The sequence below is a fragment of the Anastrepha ludens genome, chromosome 5, assembly GCF_028408465.1.
Source record: "Anastrepha ludens isolate Willacy chromosome 5, idAnaLude1.1, whole genome shotgun sequence".
NCBI classification, from domain to species: Eukaryota; Metazoa; Arthropoda; class Insecta; order Diptera; family Tephritidae; genus Anastrepha; species Anastrepha ludens.
Genome location: NC_071501.1, coordinates 50,596,985 through 50,610,607, shown reverse-complemented (window position 1 = coordinate 50,610,607; position 13,623 = coordinate 50,596,985). Strand labels below are relative to the sequence as shown.

The 13,623-nt window shown below is 37.0% G+C and overlaps 1 protein-coding gene across 4 annotated transcripts in view; it reads right to left on the bottom strand.

Moving 5' to 3' along the window:
• Window positions 1-2,451: 2,451 nt before the first annotated feature.
• Window positions 2,452-13,623, bottom strand: part of LOC128865417 (glycoprotein-N-acetylgalactosamine 3-beta-galactosyltransferase 1) — a 98,635-nt gene continuing 87,463 nt past the window's right edge. For all 4 annotated transcript variants that reach the window (XM_054105780.1, XM_054105783.1, XM_054105782.1 and 1 more), the window contains exons 5-6: window positions 3,561-3,845; window positions 2,452-3,462 (exon numbers count right to left, since the gene is read on the bottom strand). In XM_054105780.1, coding sequence (XP_053961755.1) covers window positions 3,244-3,462; window positions 3,561-3,845 — 504 coding nt within the window. In that variant the 3' untranslated portion in view covers window positions 2,452-3,243. The remainder of the gene's footprint in view (window positions 3,463-3,560; window positions 3,846-13,623) is intronic.

Below are 13,623 nucleotides of genomic sequence, written 5' to 3'. Positions count from 1 at the left end.
GTCTACGCCAACAGTCCAGGGTCGATTCAAGACCTCAAAGATGTAATTCGTGAGGCTATCGAAGACATAGGGCAGCCACTTTGCAATTCGGTTATGGAAAATTTCGTGAAAAGGATATTGTCCTATAAGCCTGGTCGTGGTGGTCATTTGCCTGATGTTATTTTCCACTATTAACGGTATAGGCACTATAAAGAGGAAGATATAATGAAATAAACATCCGATCATTTATTTAAAAAAATAGCATTTTTCTTTGAATATCAAAATAACACCTCTTATTGGAAAACCCTTTATTATATAAAAAAGATAGTGTGACAAAATTAATGCTTTTCTAACACCTTTTAATATATCGATTTCATTTGTATTTTCATTTTTTACTCCAACCTCTGCGGTTTGGTTCCAGTAGAGATTTTGTATACAGCGCAAATCTTTTTCATTTATGTCTAGTAATTGTAGTATTTATATTAAATATCTTGTCGTGTTGTAGAGTTTCGGAGGCTTTTTCATATGAAACATAGAAAAGTGGCCTTTTGCACGTCTCTGCAATTTTGAATTAATACTCGTACATTGACACATAAGAGTTTCGCGTGTACCCAACCCGTTTTGAAAGTCTGACTACAGAGATATTCGCACAAAACTATGCTACGGTTCGTAAAGTAATTCCACTTGTTAACTGTTTATAAGAGATCCTGGCAAACTTGTCTCCAACATTTGGTAGGCTGTAAAACGATTCGATATCACCAATCATTGCCTGTTGCAGATTCCTTTTCGTCTCGGAATTCGGCGACGAAAATGGAAATGGATTGGGCATACACTTTGGATGCCTTATGGAGATATTGCAAAAGCAGCCTTAGACTGGTACCCACCAGGAAATCGCAGGCGCGGGAGACCATCCAACACATGAAGGCGACTAGTTGAAACCGAGGCGCTACAAGCAGGCCGTTCATGGAGACAAATAAAATTTCTTGCGTGGCATAAACCTTGAAACTTGAATTTGTTTGTTGAGGCCCTTTGTTCCTCCTAGGAACTACGGGAATATATATATATTATATATAAAGGGTGGTTAAATTTCAAGGGCCGGTGTTGATTTTGAATAAAATACAATTTTTTTAGGAAATGATTGTCATTTCTCTTTATTATGATAATATTGGTAAGGCTAAATTACGTAAGGAACAAAATATTGGCTAAATGGCTGCCGCGGCCTCGGCGGCACACCTCCATCCGATGGTCCAAATTTTCGATGACGCTGAGGCATAATTGAGGTGCTATGCCGTTAATGTGCCGAATTATCTCATCCTTTAGCTCTTGAATTGTTGCTGGCTTATCGACGTACACCTTTTCTTTCAAATACCCCCAAAGAAAGAAGTCCAACGGTGTCAGGTCATATGATCTTGGCGGCCAATTGACATCGCCGCTACGTGAGATTATTCGGCCATCAAATTTTTCGCGCAAAAGAGCCATTGTTTCGTTAGCTGTGTGACAAGTGGCACCGTCCTGTTGAAACCACATATCGTCCACATCCATATCTTCCAATTCGGGCGATAAAAAGTTCGTTATCATCTCACGATAGCGAACACTATTCACAGTAACTGCCTGACCGGTCTCATTTTGGAAAAAATACGGCCCAATGATGCCGCCGGCCAATAAACCGCACCAAACAGTCACTCTTTGTGGATGCATTGGTTTTTCGGCAATCACTCTTGGATTATCATTCGCCCAAAAGCGGCAATTCTGCTTATTGACGAATCCACTAAGGTGAAAATGTGCCTCATCACTGAATCAGGAAGTGCGCGATATGCATTTTGATTTGAACGCCCGTTTTCATAATAAGCCTGAATAACTGCAACGCGTTGCTCGATTGTGTATCTTTCCATGGTTCAAATTGAGTTAGTCTGAAATTGAAAAATGTCAAATGAAATACAGAAAAACACTTGACGTTTAGGTGTGGCTCACATTCAACATCGGCCCTTAAAATTTAATCACCCTTTATACTTTTTCACAACAAAATTAACTGCACCTAGATATACTGAGAATGAAAACAAATTATTTTATTCCTCAAAACTTTTCATACTCGAAACTTTTATTCAATTTTTAATTTCACTATACTTATTTACTTATATTTAAGTAGTGTTTTTTTCGCATTTGTGCATGTCTTTGTGTTCGCTAAATTTACTTCTAAGCCAATACTAAGTATGTATACAAAAAATGGCAAATATATTTACATTTACGTATATATTATGAATAAGCAGTCACACCATTATAATTATTGCAGATATTCAAGACTACTGGACAAATCAAGCTTGGTAGTATATCAGGATATGAGTATTTTGCAACTAAAAAGTGCATAAAGTGGACAAAAAAAATTTTAATACGCTTTAAAATATGTACAATTTAGTTGTTGGAAAATACCCACACGCTTACACACAAGAAAGCTCAATTGCTTTTATATCTGGCTGAATTTTTGTATGTGTGGTAGTAAGGTAGGTAGTAATTTTTTTTTTTTTTTTTGTTTTGTTTTGTTTTGGTGTTTTAAATACGAAAGCATTTTCTTTGGTATATAGGCTTAATTAGTATTTTATAAGAGAATTTTTGGAAAATGTAATCGATTTTAGTTCGGTGTTTTTAGTTTTATGTCTTACTGCATCTCAAATGAAACCAGTCATCAATGAAATTAGTTCACAAACATGAGCTCTTAGCTGGATAATCAGGGTATTTGCTACTAGTCATTGTTTTTTCAACCACTAATGTTTTCTAATACAATACAAAATCGTTAATTCTATGAAATCCTTTGATTGAAGTACAAGTTTTTAACAAAACTATTTTAAAAATAGGAATATTATGAATCAAGTAGACTTGTGTGTACATATAAATATTCCTTATTCTATCTTAAATCTAAAGCAATCTAATCGAAGTAACTATCTAATACAACTTGGAATTATTTGAGGGCTGTTTTTTTCTTTTCTTCTTTTGTTTGTTTTTTGTACAATTCCTATATCGTACAACATTCAACACATTTTAGATCATCTCCATATAAACTTCACCAACTGTTGACTATGGCAAACATTTACATACTCGCACATATTCTAGGCTAGATACATACTTGTACGTAATTAGTTAACACAAAATACTCAGTTATAAAAAAAAAAAGAAAAAATATATACAAAACGATCTACTTTTCTGAATGCTAACACACTTTTTTTATACTGATGTACTTATATGTATACGAACTAATGCGTAAGCTTCCTTTTATGTTGAGATTATTTCGGTACGTTCAGGTTCTACAGGATCTACAGGCTCTACAGGAGGTGGCAACGTTTCTCCCACTTTCAAACGTTCGGGCAGCGGTTCGGGTGCATTGATAATGCCATATGGTCGCAAATGATATATCAAATAATCTAATACATACATTTGATTTGGCGTTACGTAATGGAAGGAAATGGCTGTGTCCGAACAGCAATCCAAGCCCTGTTAGAGAGAGAGAGAGAGAGAGAGAGAGTGAGAGGGAGATAAAAATATTAGGGAAAAAAATAAAAGCATTGTCCAAATATTGTTTAGTGCCGTACCTCATCGGTTTTGTAGTAAATATATTTCCAATACCAAAAATCTGAATTTACATGCGAGGGTATTAGATGATGTTCCGGCACGAATGGGAAGAAACGGCCACGTGCATGCTGATCACGTGAATCGCCAGCGGTTACACCTACATTCTCCAAACATTTGCCAATTTCGGCATCTTCTGCACCAGTGCCGTCTTGTTTACATAATTTCTTATTCGGTATGGCTTTCTCGACAAAGCGGCGTACCGCCTCCTTACTGAGTACATAGCCAGCACCACCGGACATATAACCCTGAAAATAAAGATGTAGCACATAGCATATAATATGTCTACTTAAGATTTGACGTATGTTATAAGGGGTTTTCTAAACAGAGGTGTAATTTTGATATTTAAAGAAAAATGCTATTTTTTATTGTAATATAAATGATCGGATGTTTATTTCACTATAAAGAGGAAGGTATGCCGTTAAGGCCGGCGGGCCAATTAAAAGGTCAAAAAAATCGATTTTTTTCCCCTGAAATCAATAGCTTAGATATTCAAGAACATGAAACACAAATTTTCAGAGTTAAATTCCAAGTATTTGCAGAGCTACAGAGCCGAGCGTACGTGTACGTCTCTGTAAGTGTTTGTTTCTCCTCTGCTTCTTGCAGTAACGGTCGTTTTAGTTTAGTTTTTCTCTGACTCTCGACGAGTGTACATTGAAATAATCATGACAAGTTATCCGAAAACTGAAGCAGGCAGCAGCAAACGCTCTTCGAGGCCTAATAAACGTAAATTTCACGGCAATCGTTTTACTACTAAAGATGATGAAGAGTCTTATGATACAAGCACTAGTGGGAAAAAACTATCAATGGCGAGTACGGAGGATATCGTTGTGAATCCGCTCCATTGTTATAGGATAGTTGAATTTTTTTTTTTTTTTTTTTTTTTTTTTTTATTTCCATTATAAATTCCGATCTGTTAATATTAACAATAAGTAATTGGTGTTAGGGTTTGGAATTAAAATGTCCCTTCCCTTTGAAAGAGAACATTATTGTCTTTGGTGGTATTTAGTTACAATTTTACTAATACATAGTTTTCTATAATTTTATATTATTATATTTTATTTTATATTACAGTACGAGCAAGATCTGTGGGTGTTTTGCGCTTTAGTCTTCTTGGTTTAAGTTCCATTTCCGGTATCAGTCTCATCTCATGGTTTTTGTGCTCTAATAGTCGCAAGATGTGCTTACTGCTGCTTCTTTTTACTGCTTCAGTGACAGTGTCTATGCCGAGGTCGCGGTGAATATCGTCATTTTTTATATACCAGTTTGCGTTTGTGATGGTCCTTAGCATCTTAGATTGACTTCTCTGAATGATTTGTAGGTTTGATTTACTGGCAGTCCCCCAAATTTCTAGTCCGTAGGTCCATGTCGGTCTGATTATTGATTTGTATATCATTTGTTTATTAAGTAAGCTTAGGGTTGATTGTTTTCCTAGTAGCCAGTAGAGTTGTCGGAATTTGTTTGTTCATCTCGTTTCTCTTGTTTAGTATGTGTTTTTTCCATGTGAGTTTTGAGTCAATCGTTTTACCTAAGTATTTTGCACTTGAGTGTATTTTTATGTCTTCCCCGTTAATTTGGATTGGATATCTTGCAGATTTTCTCTTCGCGTATATTACATGTTGTGTTTTGTCTTTATTGACCTCAATGCCCCATTTTTCAAACCATTTTGTTGTTGCTGATAGCGTATCTTGCAGTGTTTTTGTTGCTGCTTCTTCATTGTGGTTAGCTGACATTAAAACTGTGTCGTCTGCAAATGTAGCTATCATTGATCCTCGAGTAGTTGGCGTTGGTATATCTGCTGTGTATACTAAGTATAGTATGGGGCCCAGTACGCTTCCTTGAGGTACTCCAGCAGTCGCCGTCAAGATAACAGAGCACTCATCGTCATATTTTATGAAGAAGTGTCTATCAGACATGTAGCTTTTAAGGATATTAAATATGTTAAGTGGTAAAATGGTTTTTAGTTTATATAGAAGTCCTTTGTGCCATACTCTGTCAAAAGCTTTCGCGATGTCCAAATACACGGCAATGCAATATTTCTTCTTATCGAAGTCGTCTGTAATTTTGTTGACTACTCTGTGAATCTGTTGCACAGTTGAGTGTTGTTTTCGGAAACCGAACTGGTGTGAGGGGATAACGTCTTTTTGTTGTAGAATCGGGGCAATTCTGTCAAGCAGTATTTTTTCAAACAATTTAGAGAGGATGGGCAGCAAGCTAATTGGTCTGTACGAGCTAGCAACAGTGGCGTTCTTGTTTGGCTTGGGGATCGCTATAACTTGTGCAACTTTCCATGCTTTTGGGAAGTATTGTAACCTAATTATTCCGTTGAAGAGGTCTCGTATGTATTTTATTATAGTATCGGGTAGTTCCTTTAGTATTTTCCCATTTATTTGGTCATATCCCGGTGTCTTTTTGTCTTTAAGTTTCTTTATATAATATTTGATTTCTTCTTTTGTCGTGTTTTGTATTGTGTGGTCTGCATTCTCAATTGTGTTCGGCAGATTAATGTCTTTATTATCCATGCTATTTGTAAATATTGTTTTAAAGTGGTCAGCTAATGTTTCAGCCTTTTCTTTGCTTGTTCTAGCCCATGTGTTGGAGTTTGTTTTTATTGGAGGCTTGTGTATGATTGTTTTAGTGAGTTTTTTAGTTGCTTTCCATAGGGAATAGTTGGTAGCTGTAGTTGTTTCGAGGCTGCTAAGGTACTTCTTCAGTTGGTTGTCATTATGTTCTTCGAGAATTTTTTTGAGTTCGTTTGATGATTTGTTTAGTTTAGCTTTATCGGCTGGGTGTTTGGAGCGTTGCCAGTCTTTCCTGAGTTTGCGTTTTTGTTTGATTTTGTCTAAAATAAAAGCAGGGATTTTCTTTATTATTAAGGTGTCTAATATTGGTGTCGATTGTGTTACTGCTTTTATTATGTTATCGTTTAAGTATACGATTGCATTGTCCAGTTCGGAGGAGGATTTCAAAGAGACTCGAGTTTCCATGTTTTCTTTTATGACATCACGAAATATATTCCAGTTCGTCTTATGGTTATATAGCGAAGTGATGGTTTTTCTAACAGGTCTATCCGGGAGCGTTATTATTAATGGTGAGTGGTCTGATGATAAGTCAAGGCATGATTTTATTGCAATGTTTTCGTGAGTTAGGTTTTTCGTAATACAGAAGTCGATTAAGTCAGGAAGTTTTTTATTGTCAGTTGGCCAATACGTCGGTTCTCCTGTGCTTAATATGCTGTTGTTATTTGCCTTAATGGCCTCATATAGGTGTCTTCCTTTCGTGGTGGTTATCCTAGATCCCCATGTTACGTGCTTAGCATTGTAGTCTCCCCCTGCTAGGTATCGATTTCCAACTGATTTAAGATAATCAAGGTATTGGTGTGTTGTATTATTATACTTGGGTGGACAATAAACAGCTGATATATTTATTGGGCCAGTCAAAGTGTTGATGCAGACTGTAGTCGCCTGTATATGTTCTGCTTTGTAGCCATCCATTTCTTCGCATTTTATTGCTCTTTTTATTATGATAGCTGTGCCTCCATGAGCTTTGTTGTCAGGGTGATTTGTATAATAAATATCGAAGTTTGGTATGTTTATATAGGTCTTCTCAGTGGCATGGGTTTCGGAAATGAGCATGATATCAATTGCATTGTCTGTTAAAAATATTTTCAATTCTAGTAAGTGGCGGTATAGTCCGTTAGCATTCCAGATAGCGATTATTAATTTATTGTTTATCAAGTTTAGTTACAAGCAAGGTTATGATATTCATCATGTTGGTCATTTGAGCAACTAGTTGTTTCATCATTTGTTTCAATTCTTGTAAGTCGTCTTGTTGTTGCGTCGGGTAAGTGTTAATTGTGGGAGGATGCTGTTTATGGCTCGCTGATGAAGGCATATTTTTGGTAAGTGCTTCTGCGTACGATATTTCTGGGATTATTTGTTTATTTGTGCCAGAGTTCTGATACTGATCTGTGGGTGGCGTTGGCGTTGCTGGTAGTTCTTTTTTACGGAGGGAGGGGAATTTTTGTATTTGTAGGGCTTTGTAGACCATGCATCCTTTATAATTTGCGGTGTGATTTTCGCCGCATAGGGCACATTTAATTTCATTTTTGTTGGAGGAGTGATGGATTTTGCAGTTAAGGGTGTTATGTTTACCAGCACATTTTACACACATTTTGTGCAATAATTCTTCGTGTGGCCATATTTTTGGCAGTTTGTGCATTGGGGGATTGTCCGCTTTTGGTGAGGTGGCTCAAACGTGACTCTGCAGTGTAGAAGGGTTACTATTTTGTAGATTTCCTTGTTATTGTCTTGCTGCTTTAGTTCTATAGCGAAAAGCGGGAGAGGTTGTTTTGTGTTACTGCGTTGAATGTTGTGTATGTTTAGCACTTCATGACCAAGTTCTGCTAGTTCCATTATGATTTCGTTTTTATCAGTTGCATGATGAACGTTGCGAAGTATTACTTTGAAGCCTCGTTGGTCTTTAGGTCTAAATGTGTAGAATTTTGTTTCTTTATCTTTTAATAGTTTCAGAATGTTTGTGTAGTGAATGCTTTCTTGTGGTTGGATTTTAATTTCATTTGTTGAGAGTGCTTTAAGTTCGTATTTTGTATCAGTTAGTGATTTAAGGGCTGTTGTTAATGCATGTACATTTTCAACGTTTTGCACATAGATGGGTGGTGGTTTAAGTTTGCGTTGTTCTGTTTGGATTTGTGGTTTTGTTTTCGGTTCTGTCCCACTGTCAGTATGTAGTTCATTCGTTTCAGTTTATCGTGCTAGCAACTCAAATCGGTTGCTTGAATTAGGCTTGTCCAGCCAGTACTCTTTGAGTGTCTTTTGTGCAGTGTTTTGAGTTTTGTTTTTATGTTTTTTATTAGTGTTCATCTGTTCGTTTGAGTTGTTTGGGGACTGTCCGTCACGATGTCGTTTTAGGTTTTCTTGCTTATTTGGTTCTTTGGGGCTAATGGTGTAAATATTTTGTACTTGCGATGTTGTGGAAGTTTTTGAAGTTACTGCCGAAGAGGAAATCAGATGTGCCGGGGAACATACTGATGTTGTAGCTGCTGTGTTTGCTGTTGTTGTTGTGTTGGTTGTTGATGTTATTGTGGGAGGAAGAGTGGAGAGAGCGACCTGTTGGTTTGGTATTGTTAACAAAGTGGAGGAGGATGTACCGGTTGATGTTTTTGATATGTGCGGGAGAATTGGAGTTGATGGTGATGCGCACTGGGCACTCCAGGGAGTATTGATATTGATATCTCTATCAGGCGCGTTAAGGCAACTGTTACCTTGGGTGTGGCTTGGTGCGTGTGAATATGTGAAATATGCATTATTCACTTTTGTTTTTGTTTGAGGCTCTCGCCATAGAGTTTGAGCGTTATTCACGCTCATTTTTTTTTTTTTTTTGTTTTTTTTTTTTTGTTTTGGTGTTTTAAGAAATTAATGTGTTTTAGAAAATGTCAGCTAGCAACACTGAGGAAATTTGATTTATGCAGAGGCACAAAAAGCTTGCATATTTTTAGGCCGAGCTTATTGTAGCTGGCTGGGTTCGATTTTTGGTTTATTGTTTTGACGCCTTTGTTTGATGTTTTTGTTATTGTTTTATTTTTCACTTTGGTCAAGCTTTGAGCGCCAAATTTTTAATAAGGAGAATTTACTTTTATTGTACACTATTTGTATGTTATTTTATACACCACCGATTAAGAAAATTTTCTTTAATCGGGTTTGCACAAATTTATATTTTTTTGCCACTTTATACTCAGGTAATTTTTCACATAAAAAATTCACTGATGGATTCACTTTCGGTTGGGTTAAGGGCTGCCAACTAAAAAAACTGAATTTTTAACAGTGTTTACTGCGATTGCAGATATCGTAATCTGCAGATCTTGCAAACAAAAAATAACATTTTTGGAGAGCGGGCATCGAGGCTTCGGATTTAAAATTGTAGTATCGTGTATGTGCGGTCGAAGAGAAATTAATTCGGGACCGTTAATAAACACCGGTTTTGAAATCAATAGACGGCTTGTGTTTGAGAAAGAAAAGAAAAAAATACTTGACAACGACGCATTTGAGGAGTGGTACGAAGAACATAAAGATTCTTGCTCCTCGAATCACGAAGGCTCCGCAGGGAAAATGGAGGTGGATTCCATTGTGGAAATGTTTTTGAGTTCCGTTGCCAAGTTTGGTGTGAAATTTTTGAATTACATCGGTGATGGCGATTCAAAAACATTTGCAGGTATTTTAAAGATGAATCCATACGGTGACGAATTTCCTGCTGTGAAAAATGAGTGCGTGGGAAACGTCCAAAAACGTATGCAAAATTCCAACGAGGCGTTCAACTCGACCGTCTGGCGCATTTGTCCAAAACATCTGCATTCTGGGAAAAAAATCGTTGAAATTGCCGCCTACCTGGCTGTAGGAATTTTCAACGAAGGTTATTCTGCGATTTTGACTACCATGCAGTTACTGGAGTTGAGTATCGGCCAACAATGCAAGATGTTTGTTGATAAGGTGGACGAGCAACAGCTCGACAGAGAAAACAGGCGCACGTCATTATCAAGCAAGGAAGCTCGTACAACAAGAAGACTTGATCAATTACAACAAAATGAATTTTTTGAGGCAGAGGAAGGACTGCTATATGGTCCAGGAATAGCTGACTAGGAGGTTATTGGTGTAAGTAATCACAAATGTATAATTTTTCCTATCGAAAACTTTGAAGCGCGTTTTCTCGGCTTTTCATTTTCACGATTTTACCTAATTTATGTACACGATTGCAAAAAAACTAAAGGAGCTATCCATTTCATTCAAAATGCGTTATCTTCAGTATTGTTTTCTCTTCTATGTGAACTAAAAAAAAACATCCAAAAACTTTTTTTAAGCGACTTTTTTACCCAGTTGAAGAGTTTTTTTTTTTCTTGAAAAACCACTTTTTTTCTTCAAAAACCACCACTAGAAAAACTACCTTCCCCAAAAATTCGAATTTTACGTGTTTCTCCCAATTTTCTTAGTTCACATCGAAGATAATTACATCAAAATTAATAATCTTTTTTTTTTGTTTTCAGATGAAAATTGCAAGTTGTATCTTGTACAGAAGTTGGATACTTCAGTGGCAAGGCGCTCTGGGAATCTATTGATAATTCGGCTTACAATATATTGTTGGAGATTGTACAAATTTTTTTTTTTAGTTCAAATATATTTAAACTATCCCCAAAACTTCATTTGGCTAATTGTTTTTTTTCTCATCCTACAACGCTTCGCGAAAACTACTGAATTTAGGACATCTAATTGGTCCGCCGGCCTCAATGGTGGAAAATAACATCAGGCAAATGATCACCACGACCACGCTTAAAGGACAATATCCTTTTCATGAAATTTTCCATAACCGAATTGCAAAGTGGCTGCTCTATATTCTCGATAGCCTTACGAATTCCATCTTTGAGGTCTTGAATCGACCCTGGCCTGTTGGCGTAGACCTTCTCTTTCACGTGGCCCCAAAGAAAAAAGTTACAAAGTGTTAAATCACAAGATCTCGGTGGCCAATTGTGATCATCTCTTCGAGAGATAACACGATCCGGAAACTTTTCCGGTAAAACATCAAAGGATTCGTTGCTTGTGTGGCACGTAGCGCCGTCTTGTTGATAATAAACGTTGTCCAGATCAATACCATCCAATTCCGGCCATAAAAAATCGTTAATCATCTCTCGATAGCGCAATCTCATTCAAAATAACACCTGCTATTGGAAAACCCTTTATTAATTACTACGATTCAAATTAGAAATATAATAATACAAGGTGGCGCAAAACCAGTCATCAATTTGGTTTTTGAATAATTTTTTACTAAATAACGCGCTCCATTGCAGTTGTGTTCGTAAAATTAATAGAAATATGGTTCCACCTCGTTTTACATTACCCCTATTCTCTAAACTTGGCTCCATCGAATCCCTCGTACTACTATTTGTTCCCCAATTTGAAGAAATGACTGGCGGCAAAAGGATTTTACTCAAAATAGGAGGTGATTGCAGAAACGAATAGCTATTTTTCAGAAATCCAAATCCAAATCTTATCAATCCAGCATAAACCAGAGGCATACCTAAGGCGTTTTCTATTCGCGATGCGTTAGTGAGTGGCGAAAAGATGAAGTAATTAACAGCACTGGTAAGTAACTGCCCAAAATTACATTTGCTTGGAAACACTTAATGAGAATTTGTAAGACCGCGTTCATACAGGGAAACTTTTGGTGCTTCAACTTTGCGAATTCTCTTTTCGTACTGTCCGTAATGTTAACACAAGGCAACTCCTTTGCTTGTTTTGTTTTAGTTTTTAGTCTAAAACAGCATTGAGAAGAAGGAGAAGCAAAAATGTGTTGACAGATCACGAGCAACTTGATGGTCCTTTCTTTTGCTCAACTCCCCCTCTTTCACAATTCACGATTTGAAACAACAAAAGTTGCTCTGTATGAACGCAGTCTAATGAAATGTGTCTAATATCCGATAAGAGAGTTGGACAGCATTGAATATAGTTAGTTATACCAGATTTATGAGATATAACCATACTCGCTAGTGGCGTATCTTGCTCGATAACTTTGTTGTTGCTTTCACATGCAAATTTTTCGTCAAATGAACAGAAAAGCTGTGAATCGAAGACGTCTATAAACAGTTTGTTTCATCTACACTTGACACATGAGAACTTTGAATAACTTGCTTTTCACCTATGGCCCACACCGTGGGGTAGAATTTTAAGAATTGAGCAGATATGAACACATAATAACCTCTGCGCCACGAACACTATCGGGCGATTCGAGGATTACGAGGGTCGTACTGCAAGTGTCAATGCATATAGCTAATATCGATTCATGATCACCGAATTTTTGCCGCTATTAATTGAGGAAATCAGTTGGAGGATTATTGGCTTACTGCACTGCGCGGCAGATGATGAAAACAACGCTCCCTTGCTCAAGACAATGTTACCTCGACCGCTCATGTCCCGAAAAACAGCGATTTCGACTGGTCTCCTCGCTCGTCTTATTTGACAACACTGAACTTTTTACTATGGAGCTATGTACATATGTAAAGTAAAAGGAGTACACTAATAAACCTCAAACACTCAAATCGCTGAAGGGCAATATACGCAAAGAAGTCGACTCCAAATATATGTAACCACAGAAATACTTCAAAATGTTATGAGAAATGCAACAACGAAAACTTGCGTTACTAGTAATGGAGGCTACCTTTTTGATATTGATAGCGGTCTTCGACTTAAGAAGTTGTACCTCAAATCAAATGTTAAACGGAAGAAATGGAAATCGATGCATTTACATTAAATGATTTATATTTCTCATGTGTAAAGTATATATGGAACACCCTGTATGCATATACCAAAAGGCTCGGAATGATGAGAGGAGTCCTTTTAGCTATGTCTGCCCGATAACTCGTAACAAAAATATATACCTTCTGCTCAAATATGAACGAGACGTTATCAATAAAACGGTCCGCGGATGACATATGGCAAAAATAAATTTTTTGTTTTTTGGTAAGACTGTTATAAGCTTACATGGCAAATTTCAGCGTGATATGTCCATAGTTTGTTTTCTGTGCTACTGTAAACAAGTCAAGCTCGAGTGTGTTCTTCGAATTCTCTTTTATGACTTCAATTGTCTCAAAATGTTTTCCACGGAGCGGCAACTTGAGCTTGGGAAACAGGAATAAGTCACAATATTACAATATTAACATCATTTTTGTTCAAATAATCGCGAACAAGACGTGATGTGTGAGCTGGTGCATTATCGTGATGCAAGAACCATGACTAGTTGTCCCACATTTCCTTCCTTTTAAGACGAATGTTCTCGCGCAAACGCTTTAAAACGTCTAAATAATATTCAGCGTTAACCGATTTTGCGATTTGTGCGATTTTCAAGCACGATTTCCTTAACTTTTCCGATGTTTTCGTCGTTTACTGATGTTGCTGGACCACGTTCATGAGGCAAGTTTTCAACCGATGTACGGCCCTCTTTGAACGAATTGTACCATTGGAA